Below are 20,844 nucleotides of genomic sequence, written 5' to 3' on the forward strand. Positions count from 1 at the left end.
CTTCATTTGTGTTTAGAAGATGAACGAAAGTCTTAGCGATTTGGAACAACATGAGGGTGAGTAAATGATAGTTCACCCAAAAATGAAAATTATCCCATGATTTCCTATGTAAATCTATATATTATGAAGAGTATTATTGAATATAAAATTACATACAGTACATTATGATATACAGTGTAAGTAAATATATTGTCACATATTTTTAAATATATGAAAAACTGCTATGTATTGTATAATGTAATAGCCTATATTGTAATATATTAACAATGTTTATTACTTTGTTTATTATAATATAATAATATATTTATCCTACATACAACAAGGGAATATATATTTTTTTTGCATAAGGGCAGGTGGGGGGAAAAAAATTCGAGTAGCGTTCATGTCGTTGGGATACCTTGCATTATCCCACTTCGCTGGACAGCTTTGAACACAGGGGTTAATGTTTGATTTTCCAGCATGTTCCAAATAACCTCAAACAAGCCACTTTTGTGTTTTGCACATAAATCAACTACTGTCCAGCACACCTAGTGCATGCTTAATATTTGCTCATTACCTTTTATTGCATCTCTTTTTCTTCTGACCACTGACGGCTATGGCAGGATAAAATGTGTAGGACAAATTTATTCTCTTCACCATATGTCATTACACTGATCCCTAATAGCACACAAACTAATACCACTATGAATGTGTCAACCACTAGCCTACATTGATTCTTACAAATGTGATTTGTGTTATATTCATGAGCTGAGAGAGACAAGTTGTCAATCATAATTTAATCAACAATATGGTGATTTGTTTTAACTATGTAGCTATAGCATTACACTATTTCTTTAAATACAGAGGCTTTTTAAGTGCGAATGAAAGGAAATGATAGATGCTTTTTATACAAAAGAGTATATAGTGATGTATAAATCTTACAAGCTTGGATCAGAAGTTGCCTGTGTAAAAATATTGATACTCTCTACCATTTATTTATTTTTTTGGTAGTTTTTATGTGGTTCAACACCATTGTTGTAGATGACACATAGTTTTCTTCAGTAGTGAACAGATAATGATGACTTTGTCCAGATTAGGTTCTCACTCCAATAGAGAATAATTCACTGGGGGGAAAAAAATATCTGGTAACACTTTATAAAACTGCACGCTATTAATCATTAGTTAAGCATTTGTAAACAGTTCATTCATAATTTACAAAGCATTAATAGACATTAATAAGCAGTTTATAAATACAGCTATAGATGCTTTATTCTTGATTTAGGAGCATATTTATAATGTGTTTAGTAATTGTATTTTAATACATTATTAATTATCAATTAATCTTCTTAAATGAAGAATATAATTATTTACAAACCAATTATTAGTGGCAATCACTTCTGCATCCTGCATGCTTCAATTCTTTACACTCTGAGCTTGTTTTAAGACATTTGACCATGTTTACTACGTATTCAATTCCAAAAAAATAAAATAAAAAAATAAATCCGTGCAGAAACCATCTGTGAATTCCGCCTGGGCCTGCTGATAGGGCACTAATCTTTCCTAAACACCAAACCCAATACTCTTCCCAAAGCTAAGAACAAAACAAAAATTACATTAGTGTATGGTTGGTGGGTGATGCAGGAAGCAGGTTGTATATATACTGTATATATATATATATATATATATATATATATATATATATATATATGTGTGTGTGTGTGTGTTCAACCCTGCTGTTTCCATACGTTATGTCAGTTTAGTAACCGTGATGCACAAAGCTGTGAATTAAGCTGACACCTCAGCATGCTGACTGACTGACTAAGACCTCTGGCTCTAAAGGTTGCATACTGTAGTATGTCAGGGAGTGAATATACAGTGGGTTCAGTGCAGACATGCCTCAAGGCCAGTTTATATCAACTCTTAAGTTCAACATTAAAATTCTAACCGATTTTGTTCTGGCAAACTAAGGCGGCGGGTTTGACTGAAAATGCAATTTGTATACGTTTGGAGAATATGTTGGGAGAGAAGTTTGGAGAGAATATTAAATTCAATTTCAATTCAAATTTATTTGTATAGCGCTTTTCACAATACACATTGTCTCAAAGCAGCTTTACAGAAAATGCACAATCGGAAAATGCAATAATTATCAGTCAGAATAAATGTCAGACATTTTAATTTCACATTAACAACGTATTGACAAGTTTTGCATGGATAATTTTAATTTTAGAAGATGTTACATCTAGTTGTTGTATGAAAAAAACACATCAAAATGGAATCCATTGTCAATGGGGGACCTGAACAGAAAGGGATGTGGTTTCTTTTTGGTGAAAAAGAGGAGTTGGTCTGCATCAAACTTTCATTTATTTCATGGCAGCGATGAGAACGTACTGTAGGTGCATCTTATCACATGCTGCCTGGGAAACTGTGAAGGCACACCCCTTCATTAAATCACCCATTCTCTTTGTACATCTGGATCTGGAACAGCAATAGGAGAGTCGAAACGAGAGGGGGTGGATCACCATCACAATCCTTAATCATAAGTGGCTCTTCTTTGTGTAAACTGACAATGGGGGTGACATGATGAGGGAAGATCAGCTGGCATGGTGACATGCACATTTGAAATCTCATTTACTGTCTCTCCCTTAGCATATGTGGGTAGATAATTGTCAATTATCAACACATGACATAATCTATGGTCCACACAATTACTAAATGTCTTTTTTGCTGTGCTGAACCACAGAAAAATGGTTTTCAAGTGGCTAATTAACCTTTTTCCATCCATTCACACATCCATCCTTCCACCCTCCCTCCTCCTTTCCTTTTGTTCTCAATCACAAAAAAGGATTATTAATGTGAGAACTCTAAATAAAAAGGTTGTAAAAGTCAATAGAGTGCTGCAGTGATGACATTTTCGTAGGTCAAGCCAGAAGTTAGAATCACCCTGGTTCCCTCGACAAACCCCCAACAGATATTTGCTGAAATATTTCCTATTTTAGGAAAATTATTTATATTTCCTCTGGCAACAAAGTGGGCATTCATTCATACATGCACATCACGTATCTAAAATAACACAAATAAATAAAAGAGATTCACCTGCATAAGAGGCAAAAATATGTAATCTGCCATGGTGAGCAAATTACATCTAAACTACACAAAGTTGGTCATAAAAAATCGCAATCAACTAATGTTTGCAACTATTGTTGCAAAACATCACTAAACGTTCAATTTAACATTAATTGTGAGACAATTAATTAACAACACAGTTTTTAGTAAAAGGCATAATATTTACAGTAACACTTTTAACCACAACATCACTTTCAACATCACAGTTAAGCTTCCAACAAGCTTGTTAAAAAAATAAAATAAATAAAAAAAAAATCCTGAAATGTTGCATTAGAATAGTTGCCTAGTTGAATAGTTGAGACAACTAGAATAGTTGTCAAGTTATAAACATGATGAGGCTGTAGAAGTGGAATAGTGAGCAGATGAGTTTACCTGTTTGGCTTAAGTCTTATTTAGGCACTTGTTAGTGTTACAACCGGCTCACAATTGCAATATGAACGAGAGGCAACATGGAGGGGCAAGGAGTGAAACAATTAATTTATTCAAATAAATAATCCAAATTAACTAAAGGTGTTCAAGCAATCAGTAAAGAGTATTAGTGGAAGTCATTATTGAAAGTGTGTCCCTCTTTTCTGACGCTCCAACAATCCGGATCCTAGATGTATACTTTTAAGGAGAAGGAAGAAAACGGCAAAAGAACAATACCACACAGGAGACTCTCACTCACCCCCCACTCCCCTGTATCATTCAGAGCAATGAGTACGAGAAAGTGTCAGCAAACACGTTGTCTGCTCCTCGAATATGCTTCATTTGCAAAGTATAAAGTTGCAAAAACAAAACCCACCTCATCAACCACTGATGGGCTTTGCAAAGAATGTAGAAATGTCAGTGGATTGTGATCTGAATAAGTGACAATTTGAGCTCCTCCCCCTACATACACACCGAAATATTGAAGGGCCCATATCAATGCAAGTGCTTCTTTTTCAATGACAGAGTAGTTTGCTTGAAACCTGAAGAAGACTGAAGAAGGGATGCATCTGCCCCGTTCTGGCTCGCATCCACGTGAATCTTAAAAGGTTTGTCAAACTGTGGCGCCGCTAATACTGGAGAAGAGGACAGCAAAAGCTTTACATTGTCAAAAACCTTTTGACAACCTGGAGACCAAACAAACTTAACAGAACCGTTCAGCAGATTAGTTAATGGGCAAACAACAGACAAAAAGTTTGGGCAAAACCCCCAATAATATCCAGCCATACCCAAAAAGCGCAATACATTTTTTTTCGTTGAAGGAACAGGGAATCGTTCAATCGCACACACTTTTTCTTGCAACGGATGCACGCTACCGTGTCCCACCTCCCTTCCCAAGTAGACCACAGTTGCTTTCGCAAATTCATATTTGGCCGGATCGACAATAAGCTGAGCTTCAGTTAAATGGAGAAAAAAGAGCAAACATGCTCCAAATGCTGTTCCTAGGTATCGCTGTAAACAGTTACATAATCTAAATAAACTGCACAGCCCGCAAGTCCCGACACATCACGGTTCATCAGTTTTTGAAGCGTTGCTGGTGTGTTTCTTAATCTGAAAATCATAACGGAGTAAACATATAACCCAGTGGATGTAATGAAGGAAGTGATTCCTTGCACCCAAGATGTTAATGGTACCTGCCAATATCCTTTTAACAGGTCGAACTTACTGACGAACTTAGCTGTTCATACTTGATCTACGCAGTCCTCAATCCGGTGAAGGGGAAAAGCATCAGGCTTTGTAACCGCATTTACCTTTTGGTAATCCGTGCAAAGTCTGTAAGAATTATCAGATTTTTAAACAAGTAAACACGTTAAAGCCCAGCTAGAACAAGATGGTTTCGCTAAACCATTATCCAGTAAATACTGAACCACAGCCTCTATTGCTTGTTGCTTCACAATTGGCCCACGGTAAAAACGTTGACGAATTGGTAACGCATCACATCCACATCATGTTCAATTAAATGTGTATGCAATGGGGTATCTCCAAACCAAGCTGGAAATTCATGTATCCTTTATTAACTCTCTCTGTTGAAAACCAAGTTTTAACAGATTAACAGATGGTTTTACCAGATTAACATAACAGAGCTGAACAGATTTATTTCAATCGGATGTAGAAATAAGATAATTTAACTCCAATACTCGCCGAGTGACAGTATATGGTCCAGAGAATTTTGCACAAAATGGTGAAGCAGGCAAAGTCAACAATACCAGAACCTGATCGCCTGGAGAAGACTCTCGCAGTTCAGAGTCATGATCAAATAATCGTTTCATTTTTTTTTCTGTGTTCTCTCCAAGTTCTCTTGCGCAACTTGACCGGCCAAAAACAATCTCCTCCTAAACCCATTCACACCACAGGCCCACGCAGTTAATCTAAAGATGCTCAAACCCTTAGCTGGTATGGGACATAACGGAGCCGGTTTTAGAGACTGATTTGGAAAGCTGCTTTGAAACAATCTGTATTGTAAAAAGCGCTATAAAAATAAAGAGGACTTGACTTGACCCGTCATTTGACATACAGTATATGACACGTCTTATTTAGAAACTTATATTTTTTAATAGGGGCCAAAAAACATGCCTCAAAATTCAGTCAGAAGTTTTCTTAACACCTAAATGCCCTATAATGGGACCATGCACTATGTTGAGTACTTCATCTCACAATTTTATGGGCACTACAATCTGCATCAGTGACTCACCCCCACTGTTTTTGCTCTGGGACATCCATTTCTGTAACAGTGTCCCATCTTGCACGAAATACCAGCTTGCTGCACTCTGCACATCATCCGGGGACAACATACATAGCATCAAATAAACTAAACAGCATTGAGCCCTCCCGCTGGGCAGCTACCAACTCTGCACGAGAAAAAGAACCTGGAAGAAAAGAAAGGCCAGGAACAGCATAATTACAGGACTTTTGCACAGGAGCTTGATCAAACTCTCCCTAAATAGATTTTTTAGCCGGTTTTGTTTTAGAAAAAGTCACAGCACATGATGAAAACAGATCTGGAAATTCCTCAGTAGCAACATCAAGTGAATTGACAGTAGGTAGTGGAGCGACAATAGGTGACGGAGAAGCATTTGGCCACACACCCTCTTCGGCCAGATTATTACCCAAAATCACATCCACTCCTCTCACTGGCAATGATGGTTGAACACCCATAATCACCAAACCTTTACCAATTCAGATTGCAAAACAACTTTGTGCAATGAAACGGACATACTTGTAAGTGATATTCCCTGAACCAGTACAGTTTTTCCCAAACTCGAGGCTGATGAAAACGGCAAGGTAGATTCTAAAATAAATGATTCCGAGGCACCATATCGCACAGAATCTTAACAGGTACATTGCAACCCAACCCCCCCAACCCCCACAAGCAACGAATCGAAACAAACCCATTTGTCACAAATGGAGCGTAACTTGGATTTAACCCAGTTAGACATTCATCCTGCGGGACAAACTGAAACGGCTTCTCAGCGGTACAAAGCCCGGGGTGAACACAATAGGTCAGTAATACCAGGGAAAAAAATAATTGCGATCTTATAGATCCCTTACCACAAATTTGTTTACTTTTTAGGACAGGACATTAGTTTTTCCAATGCCATTTTTCAAAGCGGTTGCAGCAAATGGAGTCAGGAATAACTTTTGGAGGACTATATTAGGCACTTTGTCTGTATTTTATGAAAAATCAGGTTTCCAAAAATTTGGCCTCACATAATTTTCACTGTAATTCCTATCCCTATTCACTCGATAATCACGACCCGGGACACAAAATCATCAGTTAACACTGCAGCCTTCCGAGCAGTCTTAGACTTGTTCTAATTAATATAGGTAGAGATTCTCAGGAGTAATACATTTAAGCTGCTCAGTGAGAATCAATTCTTGCATGCTCTAAAATGTACGCACATTAAAAGTAGCGCACCAACAATCAAAATGAGTTAATTCACAAAGAATTTCAACATGGGTTTGTTGCTATTTTTTTCCAAGTGCGAAAACGCAATCGATATGCCTCCGGGACTAATTCAAAAGCTTTATGAACTTGGGCTTTTACCTTCATGTAATATTTACGATCCTCTACTGAAAGTGCTGTATATGCTTCTTGAGCTCTACCAACTAATTTCTGACTGAAGCATAATTGTTTGATCAGTACTAGCCAATCTGTTTCATTGGCCACACTCTAAACTTAGGGGGAAAAAAAACTTCTGGGTCTTTTTCGTTACATTTTGGTAGCAACTTCAAATTACTTTCTTTAACAACGTCCGCTAATAGTCTTTCATCCGCCATGAGTTTCAATCGTCCTATTTGTAACTGATCATATTGAGCTTTGACGATCTGATACTAATCTTTGTTCATGTTTAAGTTTTTCATACTCAATTTCACACTGCTTTACCAAATCATGAGCCTTAAGTTTTGCTAATTCAATTTCCTTTTCTTTTAGTAAGTTATCACGCTCCGTAGCCTGCTTAAACATTTTCTTTTAGTAAGTTATCACGCTCCGTAGCCTGCTTAAACATTTTTTTTTATCATGAGCCTGCTGTAATGCCAATATTTACTTTCCCTGTTCAAATGATACATTACTCATCGAAATATCAGGTTTCTGTGATCCTGCATCAGAATCAGTTATTGCCGTCTCTGACACGCCAGTCATCACACCACAATCAATCAATTTATTTTTAATCAATGCTCTCAACTCATCTTTTCATTAAGGTTTATCGACGATTTAACAACCAGTTTATAGCTCTCTACAATCCCCCATAATTTCTAATTAACAAATTATTTTTAAAATGGCATAGATAACCAATCAAATAATTTTCAAACTAACACAGTGACTGACAAATAAAATCACGTCGTTTACAGGCCGGCTCACAATCAAATATCCCCCTAACTATCCCACATCCCCAACCAACCAACCAACTAACTAACTAACTAACTAACTAACTCAAACCCAGTTCTTCCTGGCAGTAAAGCTCTTTCTGATTCTGATTCTGATTCCTGGTCTTCCTTTTGGTCGAGCCTCTTTAAGCATCTAATACAGCTTCTGCAGAGCTGAACTATCGGTCCAGACCTGCAACCTCAGCAGTGTACTAAACCCAGGAATACACCAAAAAACAAATAAAATAAAATTACAGCCTACCCGGGGAGCATAACAAATAAATTATGAGCCACCTGTCAGAAGCCAAACACGAACAAACTGCTCCACTTACTACGAGCACACCTGATTCTCTTCACTAATTACCCGTCCATGTGCCTCTAGGGAAAGAAAAAAAAGTGGATGAGCCCCCATATGTAGCAATAGCCTTTTTCAAGACAAGTAACAGCTTTTAAAAAAATCACAAGGGGTATTAATGATGTATTTTATGTTGTAGAATAAAATGTGATCATATCTTGAGCTTATGTTAACCACAGACCTTACATCAGGCTTTTAACCAAGATCCCATCCAAAAACACCTATAACTGGTTTCTAGCTTTTGGCCTAAAAAAAAAAAAAGTCAACACTGCAGCAATCTATTATAAATGGTGAAGCTGACAACTGTACCAATGAGAGAACTTGAGAGAAATCTTTAATTACCTTTTTGAAAAGTAAAATTACGTTTTGTTCCCTTGGCATATGAGATTCCTAAACTTTTAGTATTCCATCTACAGTTGTTGAGCACTTTCAGGGGAGGATACTGATTTGCTCTTGATTAATACTTTATTGATCCTCCAGCGGCAATTCAGTAGAAAGGACGATTTCTTAGTCAGCAGTGTTCTAAGCCATTACAGAGAAACTCTAATGGACTTAATATCCATCACCTAACCACTTGACCATGGCTAATTAGCTTAACAGATTCTTTTTCAGCCAAAATGTGTTGGTGCTATACCAGATTTGTATGATTTATTTTGATATTCACTGTTATATTATCAACCTATAATAAACAGTTAAACCTACTATATTGTGGATATTTTTTTAGATATTTTACAGATATTATTATTCATTAACAATGTTACTGATGATCAATCTCTTTATCTCCATGAAGGTTAGCAGTGTGAACACGACTATGAGCCGCAAAAGAGAGCACCGGGTTCTTCTCATGGTGATCACCATGGTGATCTTCTATCTATTCTGCTGGCTGCCCTATGGGATCATGGCTCTGCTGGCCACTTTTGGAGCCCCTGGACTGGTGACTGTGGAGGCAAGCATAGTGCCCTCCGTCTTAGCGAAGTCCAGCACTGTCATAAATCCCGTCATATACATCTTCATGAATAAACAGGTGAGCATAAAGAGAGCAGGAGCCCCAAGGTTGGGCAAAAATCAGAAGTTCAGAACTTAAGGATTGGATTTATAAGTGAATTTGAATTTAAATGACTGGTGTAATAATTTCTGTACATAGAAATTCAACAGTCACCCAGTAGAATCAGGTGTTTTGTATGATGTTTTATAAGCTTATTTTATGTTGTGCTCCATGTTGAGACTGAGGTAAATTATTCTGTGGTAAATATGTTTCCTTCTACAATGGTCCATAAAATGGAAGTACACTAAATTGATTATTCATCAGATGTTTTTTCATTTAAAATGTGATCTTTTTAATTTCAACTTAGATGTTAATTTCAACATACATTTTAACACTTCAAGTTGTATTAAGTTTACATCAGCGAACAATCATGTACTTATAACCCATTTTTTACAATCACTTTTGCACTACTATCAAAACCTTGATGACATTTTTCAAAACTTTCGACATAAAACTCACAACCGATGATCAAAATGCAATTTTTTTTTCAAACCTCTTAACATTTTTATCCAGTTGCTTAGATAAAATATACATAAACATAATATAATTTGTTCATTAAACTAAAAGCACCTGTTTAAAATGACCAGTGGTGGAGGAAGTACTGAATCTCAGTACTTAAGTAAAAGTACAAATAACCAGTGACACATTTACTTTAGTGAAAGTAAAAGTACCACAATGACAACCCTACTTAAGTAAAAAGTAAAAAATACCTGATTTTAAATGTACTTTAAGTATTATAAGTAAAAGTACTTGCATAACATGCTCAGCTCATCAGCTCATCTGGTTCTATGTCGAGCACGTCCGAAATAAACAGTTCCCTTTCAGTCGATAACGTCGGACGTAGTCGACGCGACTGAAATGGGATCACGCTAGGGAGCCTATCATCTTCGAGTACTATTGAACGAGCCAATGTAATTGGCGTGCGTGATTCGCATCACACACTCCGCCCCCGCGGCGCGGGTATAAATACGGAAGTGGATGCACGCACTAGTTGCCTTTCGCTTCGGAGCCGATCGTTTGATGTCTCTGAGAGTGCTGTTGTCTACAACGAGCGAGTGTGTCGGTGTTCTTCAGGAAGACTCTCCCAGTGCTGGTGTTCTACAGCGCGAGTGCAGCGGTGATCGCGAGCTTTGAGCTCTCAACTGCTGTTTTAACAGCAACAAATTTCTAAATGTTTGTGTGTGTTGATGGCTGGTTAGAGGGCGGAAAAGTGAGTGCTTCACTGTTTCAGTTCTCTGTTCAGTGTTGCCGCGGTCATTTCCCTGTGTGCTCCGGCACTGGTGACGGTCCTATTTTCTGAAAGAGCAACACGGGTGCGTTTGCGTCTTTTTCAAGATGTCATTCCGCCCGTGCGTTTCTGGGTGCGGTCGTTCCCTGTCTCTCTCTGATGGTCACAACTGTTGTGTCACGTGTTTGGCTTACAGCACGCTGAGACAGCTTTTGTGGACAGCTCATGTTTTCACTGTGGGAACATGACTGTCGCAGTGTTGAGGGCGAGACTCGCCTTCGTTCGCGGAGAGCGAGTCCCCATTACCATGCCCCACCCTCGGGTGCTGTGTGGGATGGGTGACCGGAGGATAGTGTTGGATGTCCCGCCCGGTAACCATTCCCTGTGGGCTCCTCACTCCTCCCTTCCACTGCAACCACTGGAGCCTCCTGTGTTGTCTGCTGGTCCATCTGTAATGGGTGGGCCAGCGGTTTCACTCGGGGCTCCCCTGGAGGACAGGACGCCGATTGCAGCATCAGAGGGTGAGCTGACTTCTGGAGATGATGACTCGGCTGCATTGTCTCCCTCCGGGAGTTCAATGTTGCCCGAGCCGGATCCAGAATTATCAGCTATGCTGAAACGGGCCGCCGAGGCTGCCGGGCTCGAGTGGAACCTCCACCGTGTCCCGTTCAGTCTCGGTTGGAATCTGGAGTTTGGTATCTTGGGGCGGGCCGCGCTGGTTCTCAGCTCGCCGCCCCAGTGCCTTTCTTTCCCGAAATGCATGGAGAGCTTATCAGGTGGTGAACAGCATCTTTCTCTGCCAGAAACTGCCTGAATAGCTTTTCCCCCTCATTACCCTTGATGGAGGAACGGTGAAGGGTTGCGAGATGTCCCTCCATTGGAGCGGTCTGTCGACACAGGTGCACCTGTGTCCGGCGGCCGCTGCCTTTTGGGGGGATCCTCGTCTCCCCCCTAAGGCCTGTGAGTTTCGTCCGTTCCGACGGGCAGAGCTTACAAAGCCTGTGGGCAAGCCCCTTCCTCTTGCGTGCCATGGCGTTGCTGCAGGCTAGGGCACCCATGGCATGCACGAGGGTAATCCAGACCGTGCGCTCATAGGTGAGCACCGCACTGCATCCGACCTCACCCTCCGGGGTACGGGTGTCGTAGCGTGCGTGATCGGTCTGGCGATGTCCACCTTGGTGGTCCAGTAGCGCCTTCGTTGGCTCAGCCTGGTTGGTATGGCGGATGCGGACAAGGTTCGGTTCCTGGTCTCCCCAATTTCCCAGGTTGGACTGGTCGGCGACGCAAACAGATGCATCAAACAGTTCTCTGCCGCTCAAGCGCAGACGGAGGTCATCCGGCACATCCTGCCCCGGTGGCCAGCTGCTGCCTCCACCCGCCGCCGGTGGCAGCTCCTCCGCCTGCTCGTCGCCGTGGGCGTTCTCCGGCCGCCGCTCCTGCTGGGCCTCCGCAGCAGCCTCCACCCAGGCCTCAGCAGGGAGCCGGCCGCAGTAGAGACGCCCAGCCCGCTCCAGGCGCTGCCAAGCCAGGTGGCAAGCGACAGCGAAAGCATTCCGGAGCGGGCCGCCCAGGAATGGATGAGATGCTCTTGGAGTGGCACGATCACTCCCTCCCCCCGGGTGAGGGCCGGGTGGAGCCTTTGTTTGTGTGTGTGTCTGTTCCGCCGCTGGCTCCCTAAAAAAAAAAAAAAAAAAAAAGCGGAGCAAGCGGTACCCACACTTCAAAGAGAGAGCAATTTCATCTGTTCCTGGGTCCCAAGAGGGCCAGTCTGGCGGGTGTGACCCTGTATAGCCTTACACCCCTCAGCTCCCCCTTGGTCGCCAGCAGGCAGCTTGGTGCGTTCGAGGACCCGGTCATCCGCCTTCTCACGCGCCCCCTGCCGCTTGTGGAGACAGGTAAGTGTTGCACAGCACACTAACACCACTCTCTCTACTTTGCTGCCCCACCTCAGGCTCGGCTACCCCGCTCAAGTCAGTGATAGTCATCACATTAGGTGTTGAGCAGACGTGCTCCTGAAAATTCAGTGATATTCATCACACCGAGTGTTGAGCAGTGCTCCTGACTTGTGCGTGCTTATCTTATCCTGCTGGCGAAGGATTTGATATAGCCGCTCCTCCAGCCGGTACGAGGGCCAGTTGTAAACTCGTTCTTCGTGCTACTAGGTGGTGGGTCGTGACCATCTTGGCCCAAGATTGGTCTGCAGCTTTGACCTGAAAGACATGTGCTTCAGATCTCTACCTCCCGCACCGCAGGCCATCCTGTGTGTTGCGTCTAAGGGTGGAGTATCAGTACAGTGTCCTTCCCCTCGAGTGCTCCAGAGCCCGTTGGGTCTTCAGGTCAACTGGAAGAGAGTAATCTCGCCCACGGGCTGAGTATCTCTTTTCTAGTTTTGGAGAGGTACTCGGTCCAACATGTCTCTCCAATGAGAATGTGTTCAGCTGGTGTTGAAGTGAGAAAGGGTCCCACTGAAAGAACTTTCAGAGGCTCCTGGGGTATATGGTAGTCGCAGCCTTTGGCTCCCTCCATATGTGACCACTTCAGCGCTAGCTTCACGATCGAGTCCCGAGGTGACCGTGGCAGAGCAGCTCACCCTGTGTGACTATAGTTCATCCCGGTCTGCTGCCAAACCCTCTTCAACAGAGCGGCCATGTACAAAGGGCGTGTTTTAACGGGGGCCTGGGCGACCCCCGACTACACGGGCATTCGTGCCTCGAGTTGTTAGACATTGCGACCGTTGCGCAAGCTTCCCCTGCATGTCACAAACTCACCCGTCACCTCCTCCTTGGAGTCAGACGCTTCTGAGGGCGCCTTATTCCACTCCTCCTGCTTACTCAATCGTGCCGCCATCGAGCCTCACGACAGTTATAGCCAGGGCAAGTGGAGACTCCATCCCCTGGGTCCGGCTGGGTCATGACCATTCCGGGGCCGCTCAGTTGCCCCCCCGGTTTTATTTTTCCGCCAGTGTTTGGGTAAACCGAGCGGACTACCCTTGGACAAACACTGGGACTCAGCGGCCCCAGGGGCCCGCAGAAATGCGTTTAACCCCAGTGAGCCTTCTAAAAGTGACTGCGACTCATGGTCGCCTTGCGCCTGCAAGTCAGTGAAATCATCACTCTTCATGTTGAGCAGATTTGCTCCTGAAACTCAGTGAAGTTCATCGCACTCTGGTGTTGAGCAGCAATGCTCCTGTAGCTCAGTGAGTCCATCACAGGTAGCTCAGTGAATTCATCACACGCAGTGCTGAGCAGAAATGCTCCTGGTGCTCAGTGAAGTTCCTCGCACTCAAGTGTTGAGCAGAAATGCTCCTGAAGCTCAGTGAGTTTATCACACTCAGGTGTTGAGCAGTAATGCTCCTGAAGCTCAGTGAACTTGTCACACTCAAGTGCTGAGCAGAAATGCTCCTGTCGCTCAGTGAGGTTCTTCGTACTCAAGTGTTGAGCAGAAATGCTCCTGAAGCTCGGTGAGTTTATCACACTCAGGTGTTGAGCAGGAATGCTCCTGAAGCTCAGTGAACTTGTCACACCCAAGTGCTGAGCAGAAAATGCTCCTGAAGCCCAGTGATCTTCACATGTTGTGTTGAGCAATGCTCCTGTCTTTTGCGCCCGTCACTTGCACCTACGTGCCATGTCAGGAGAGGAACAGGTCTTCATAGTTGCCCCTTATTGGCCCAACTAGACCTGGTTCCCTTCAACAGCCTTCCTGACTTCCCCTGGAAACTCTTTCGGGGACGGGGCACGATGGCACACGCGTTCTTCCCCCGGAGATTCCGGGCGGTCTTACATCTGAACGCGGAGGTTCAGGTGGCTATCACAAGAACATGTGATAGTTACCATCACTTCTGCGAGCACCCCCTAGAATTGGGTAGCGTGCTTACGCCTTTAGAAGTGGAACCTAGTCGTTGAGTGCGTCTTCTCCCCTGAGGAGATCCTGAAAGCTTTCGATCACTTCAGTGCTCTCTTTCCTGCAAAATGGGTTGCAGTAGGCTGTTTTCCTAAATCACCCTCAAAATGATGTTGCCTCGGTGTTTAAACGACGCTCATCGTGTTGCAGAAGTATGCAGAAGCACGTTCTGATCGTCAGGTTCCTGAGGAGCAAGGTCTTGTAAATCCTTGTGTCCCTCTTTATCCTCTTGGGCCTTGTCCCTGGTGCGACTGCACTGCAGAGACCGCCCCTGAGCCACTGCAGGTAGTGAGTTAAAAATTCTGTTATATCAGTTCTCCTGCTCGCGTGGTCTCTACTAGAGGGTAGGGACTTGCTCGCTTTCGGTCAACGTATTGTGCCTGGAGTCTGGGCCGGCTAACTCTCACAAGCTGAGACCCCGGCTCGGATTGTGCCCAAGGTTCCTACCTCTCCCGTAGTAGGAGCAGGTGGTGAGCCTGCAAGCGCTGCCCTGGAGGAGGCAGGTCCAGCCCTGGCTTCTCTGTCCGTTCGCTTGGACGTGTACAGAATGCAAGTCATAGACCTCAGACCAGCTCTTCAAATATCTGTTGGAATTCAGCAGAGAGGGAAGGCTGTTTCCATGCAAAGTTGCACTTAGTGCTTGCCTTCATTTCGGCAAAGATCCGAGATGCAACATGTCCACTTAGGTGTTGAGCTCCTCTATGATGAGTGTAAAGTGCTCCGCCTGGGCGTTGACGATATACTTTGCTAAACAGATTCTAGAGTTGGGGGCTGGACGACACCTAGTTGAACCGCTGCTTCCCATGGGCTCCCTTCTCATGAAGCCAGTTTCACTGTGAGCCCGGTTCAAGTGTCGGCTTGCTGCGCCATTCCCCTCCTATGGACTGGATACGTGCGCCTTTCTACTCCAGTTGAGTTCCCTTAAAATTGAACCCTGTTGAGTTCCTCCACACCCCTCCGACGTCGGACGTGCGGAACGTCTGGTGTTAGGCCTACCACTCGTAAGCAGTGTGGAACCTGTGTTAGGCTGGGTCCATATGTTGCGGTCCCTTCGGTGACCCCATGTGTGTATTCTTCCACGATACGGCTCCCTGCGGTGAGCCCGTGTCTTCCCTCGGCAGAGTCTCTCTGCCGTCACTGTCCGGTGTGTCTCCCCCCGTCTTAGGCTGGAGCCACCCCAGTGACATTCCATATGTTAGACTGCCCGGTTTCCGCCCAGTTCATATGTGTATTCTCCACATTTCCTCCCTCGGGTTGGATGTGGCTTCCGCAGCGTCCCTTCCTTCCAATGTACGGGGAACGCTTTCCCAGTGGTCCTGTAGGAACAGCAGTGACTTCCCTGGCCTAAGCCCTGTCCTTCCCCGCGTTAAGTTTACGGGGGCATCAGGAGGCTTTGGTTTAGGCACTGGAAGGTGGCAGCGTTAGTGGCGTGTTCAATGGTTGATCCCATTTCAGTCGCGTCGACTACGTCCGACGTTATCGACTGAAAGGGAACGTCCTGGTTGCGTATGCAACCCACCGTTCCCTGAAGGAGGGAACGGAGGACGTAGTCCCCTTGCCACTACCGCTGGACCACCGCTGACCCCGGGTTACTCTCGGCTCCTCAGCGAAAAGCAACTAGTGCGTGCATCCACTTCCGTATTTATACCCGCGCCGCGGGGGTGGAGTGTGTGATGCGAATCACGCACGCCAATTACATTGGCTCGTTCAATAGTACTCGAAGATGATAGGCTCCCTAGCGTGATCCCATTTCAGTCGCGTCGACTACGTCCTCCGTTCCCTCCTTCAGGGAACGGTGGGTTGCATACGCAACCAGGACGTTCTTGGTTCTGTACTGGTGATCCGAGAACTGCTGTACCTGTGCGCGCATGCTCAGTATCAGCTGCTCATCACTTCTCTCAGCACAACAAGTCTCAGCTCAGTGAACTTTTGGATTTACTAGGTATATACTCCAGGATATTGGTTTATTTTGAGTCAGAGGGACTGTCAATCATGTCTGAAAGTGAGTAACTTTAGTAACTTGTGGATCAGCGCTGACGCAAGAAGCGAACTGTTTCGAACGATTCAGTCCGATTTAGTGTACTGGTTCGACCGGTTGACTAAAAAGAACCAGTTCAAAAGAACGATTCGTTTACGAACCAGACATCACTAATATCTATGGCAACCAAACTTTGTGAGACAAACATGCAACGGACGGACGGTCAGGAAAACGTCTTGGCAGGGGGAAAATTGATCAGAAATTATAATAATTATACTAATTGATTTAAAATGTAACAAAGTAAAAGTCAAAAGTATGCACTATTGATTCTACTTAAGTACAGATACGTGAAAAATGTACTGAAATAAAGTTCCATTCCACCACTGAAAATGACAAACTTAAAAGTATTACCATACCATGCCCCTGTCTTGAAAAACCTGTATACAAAATAAAGGGTTAATGGACATATATAAGTACATTTAGTGATCAATCCTCTGTTTTGCATTTTATGCTAAACCAGGCAAGAAGTACTGCAAATTAATTTTCCTTTTGAAGTGGAACTTTAACGCTGCATCTGATAATGACGCTATGGGGGAACGCCCTCATCGTGACCAGTATCTGAATGTGTATGTGAATGTGTAACAAAGCACCCGTGGGTATAACAGGGTGACTGAAAGACACATGCTTTCTTTGTATGCACATGCATTAACTAGAATCTGTGGGAGCTGTATGTGCTCATTGTGATGCATTTGCGTTAAAAGCTTTTATTCTGGCTTGATTCTCTTTCAAGGGATAGAATCCAGGATTTGCACGGAGCACGTTCGGCTCTCAAGGGAGAGCCTTGCAATGCACTCATAGTGATGCATTTCCTGTCAGAAATTCTGTTCTTACTTGATTCTCTGAGGGTGATGAGAATCAAGCTTTTGCACGGAGCACATGCTCTGCATTCACTGTGATGTGTGTACTGTATCCACTCTCTTTGACAGTAGTGCATCTGCACCTCGCAGTTCAGGTCCCATGGCTTCCAAGGCAGCAGAGCACAATCGATCGTGAGCATTGTAGGAGGAGTTTGGAGAGAAGTTCTTTTTGGGCGTGCTCCATTGCTCTTAAATCCCATTTTGTGGATTTGGAAGCTTGCTCTAAAAATAGTTTTTAAAAAAAATCTTCCATTCCGAATGGAGATTTATTAAAAACCATTGGTCTCATGTCAGTTCAGGAAGCCTCACTACGGCTGCTTCTGATCTGGCTGAGAGAATATTAAGATGGCGTCCCATGTAGCCAATAAAATGCATGTGGAGGGGCTGTGTGAAGAAATATATGCGAGAATGTCCCGGTTGATGAGTTGTTTTTTTTGCGAGCTATCTCTCCCTTGGTGCTGCATCCTCTTGAAAGGCTCCTGTGAGAGTGAGTGCATTCAGCATTAAAGCGGACTGGTGAATAAAGATGGAACGCAATCCCCTCTATTGGTTTCTAGTATTGTTGAAGGATTGGTAGCTTTGAGTTGATGCAACCCCTTTACTTTCTGCTGACCACTTTTTAGCAGAAGTGTTTAGCATTAGAAATCACTGGCTGGTAATTACTGAGGGACAACTGTTTTTAGGAGAAGTTGCAGGGAAATGATGCGTTCTTTTGAGATGAGGCGATCCCTTCCCTTTTAGGATGTGCTTCCTCCAGCTAGCTGGTGAAACTACTTTGAGACATATGTTTTTAGAAGGGCTGGTTGCAGTGATATAATACGACCCCCTCACTTCCGGTTGCTCTCCCTCCATATTCTGGAAGGTGTTATCAGTAAACTGCTGAGTTTGTCTGTGAGCGTGCCTCCTTGTTATCTGTCATGTAATTTTGTAAAAAGCAATAGCTTTAACGGGTCTTAGGTTGAGTGCTTTTATTCAAAGCATGGTTCAGCTGTTCTCCTCTAGTTATATTGGGGTCTTGATTTAGAACCTAAGCTCCCTTGTCGTTTCCTGGGGGTTCAGAGTCTGGGTGATAAGAGTGGTGGGCACACTGCATTATGCCCTGCTCTCATTAGAGGGGCAGCAATAATGAATGTTGTAGCCTGAAGGACTAATTACTAAGATTTTTAGCACTTTGCATGCTCCCTTTCTTAAACTGCTCTTAAGATTCTACTTATACTATATTCTATATACTAAGATCTACTCCTTATAGCAGGATGAACCGAATTGTGTTAGGTATTCACAAAATGTCCTCAGTTTCGTTTGTCCCTACTATGGTTTGGTCTTGAACTAGGAACTTATGCTCCCCTATGGCTGGGTATCATGTAATGTATCTAGTCGATCCATCCTTGGAAAACCTGCCAAGAGGCAGTTTATGGTGTTATGGTAGCACTCTATAATCAGATGAGTGCATGAAGTCTCTTTGTGGTTCTTGTAAAATAACTTTTCTCAAGTAGTGTTGAGCGCTCTCCCCTATGACTCTAGTAATTGAATAAAGCTTGAGCTCTGCTGCGGTTTCCCTTAGGGGTTGAGTTGCAATGTCAAGAGTTTTTAGATTTTATTCTGTGATCCTCTTGTATTTGCATCCCTTGTGATGAAGTGAAGGTTATATTCTCCACCTTGAAATTAGTGTTAGATTGAAGGTCATAGTTGAATCACTCCCTTTGATAAGCTACTCCCTAAAGGGCTTTGTCAAAGTGTTGACATGGCCAGCACTTTATTAGAGCTTTTGCTCTTGGGGGCTATAAGGCTTTTTGCCTGCCCTGCAAGGGAGGGAGGAAGGTTATAAAGTCAAGTCAAGTCATCCTCATTTATATATAATGCTTTTAACAATGTAGATTGTTTCAAAGCAGCTTTACAGAGATAAACATATAATTTAAGGTAACAGAGATTGGTTTAGTTTTATAGTGGTTCTTGAAAAATCTTTTTGATTGATTCACTTCCGTCTAAATGATAGTTTGTTATTAAAATAGGGGCCGCTGAGACGACACCGTTCTCTCTGAACAGACTTTAAACGCGAACCTGTAATAGACGCTGATGGCGTTCACATGGGCATTAAGAATTGATTCTATAGTTATGTGCGTTTGAATATATGTGCGCAGGTTTGTAATTCCTTACAAACCATGCCTAAACAAACTACTTGTCTTGTCTATAAATTTTGATGCAGAATTTTATTTTATCTTATCACTTCGGATGGAAGTGGTAGGTAGGAAGTGGTAGGTACCACCGAAGTGGTAGGTACGCGAACCAAAAAAATCAGCAACGCTTTATCTGTAGAGTGGTATAGGGATCCTCCACAGGGAGAGGCTAGTTGGCACTTCAGCACTGCATTGTCATCGGGTCCAGGCGAAAGTCCTTCGTCAGATCTGGAAACGGCCTGGATCCGGCAGGCTGCGGGAAAACCTCGGGATAAACAAAGACACTAAAATTAGCGTAGATGCCATTCTACTTATGATGTAACGAGTACATCAGGATTTAAGGGAAGTGTTCCCAGTTCCGGCTGACCTAATCTAAGCAGCCTAATATTGAATTATAGAAGTCTATAGAGTGTTATGTGAATGCTAGGTCAAAGAGATGTGTTTTTAGTCTAGCTTTGAACTGACAGACTGTGTCTGCTTCCCGGACAATGTTAGGAAGATTGTTCCAAAGTTTTGGTGCTAAATAGGAAAAGGATCTACCGCCAGCAGTCGATTTAGATATTCTAGGTATTATCAACTGGCCAGAACTTTGAGATCGCAATAGACGTGAAGGACTATAATGCGTTAAGAGCTCGTTCAAGTACTTGGGGAGCTAAACCATTTAGTGCTTTGTAAGTAATCAGCAATATTTTAAAATTTATACGATGTTTAATAGGGATCCAATGCAGTGCTGACAGAACCGGGCTAATATGGTCGTACTTCCTGGTTCTGGTAAGAACTCTAGCGGCTGCGTTTTGAACTAGCTGTAGTTTGTTTATTAAGCGTGCAGGGCAACCACCCAGTAGAGCATTACAATAATCTAGCCTTGATGTCATGAACGCATGAACTAGTTGTTCCACATTTTTCAATGAGAGCGTATGACGTAATTTAGATATATTTTGCAATATAACATAGAAGCTAGGTAACCTTCTCTTGGTATTAGAGAAAAACATTGGGCTTAGGGAGTTGCTCCAGTAAGCAGTCAATGAGTCACAATTTGCACCATGGGTTGAGCCCCGACGCTCCGACTCCACGTTAAGGACGTTTCCCCATAGCGTCATTATCAGGCGCAGCGTCTCATTCCCCTTCTCAGGCTAATTACCACTTAACAAGCATTGATGCTTTTCATCAATACTGTATTTAAAAATAAATGTATTTGATTTATTTTACTTCAACACAATAAGAACACAATTACTTAACTCCATAATAAGATTGAATCAATAATTCAATCTTATTGAATCTTATTTTCTAGCTCAATTCAGGAAAAGGGCAT

The 20,844-nt window shown here is 43.2% G+C and overlaps 1 protein-coding gene across 1 annotated transcript in view; it reads left to right on the forward strand.

Moving 5' to 3' along the window:
• tmtopsa (teleost multiple tissue opsin a) overlaps window positions 1-20,844 on the forward strand; it is a 107,835-nt gene that overhangs the window by 71,248 nt on the left and 15,743 nt on the right. The window contains exon 3 of the mRNA XM_077198743.1: window positions 9,081-9,314. Coding sequence (XP_077054858.1) covers window positions 9,081-9,314 — 234 coding nt within the window. The remainder of the gene's footprint in view (window positions 1-9,080; window positions 9,315-20,844) is intronic.

The sequence above is a fragment of the Siphateles boraxobius genome, unplaced genomic scaffold (assembly GCF_051911475.1).
Source record: "Siphateles boraxobius isolate OS27281-9 unplaced genomic scaffold, OSU_SipBor_1 1, whole genome shotgun sequence".
In the NCBI taxonomy this organism is placed as follows: Eukaryota; Metazoa; Chordata; class Actinopteri; order Cypriniformes; family Leuciscidae; genus Siphateles; species Siphateles boraxobius.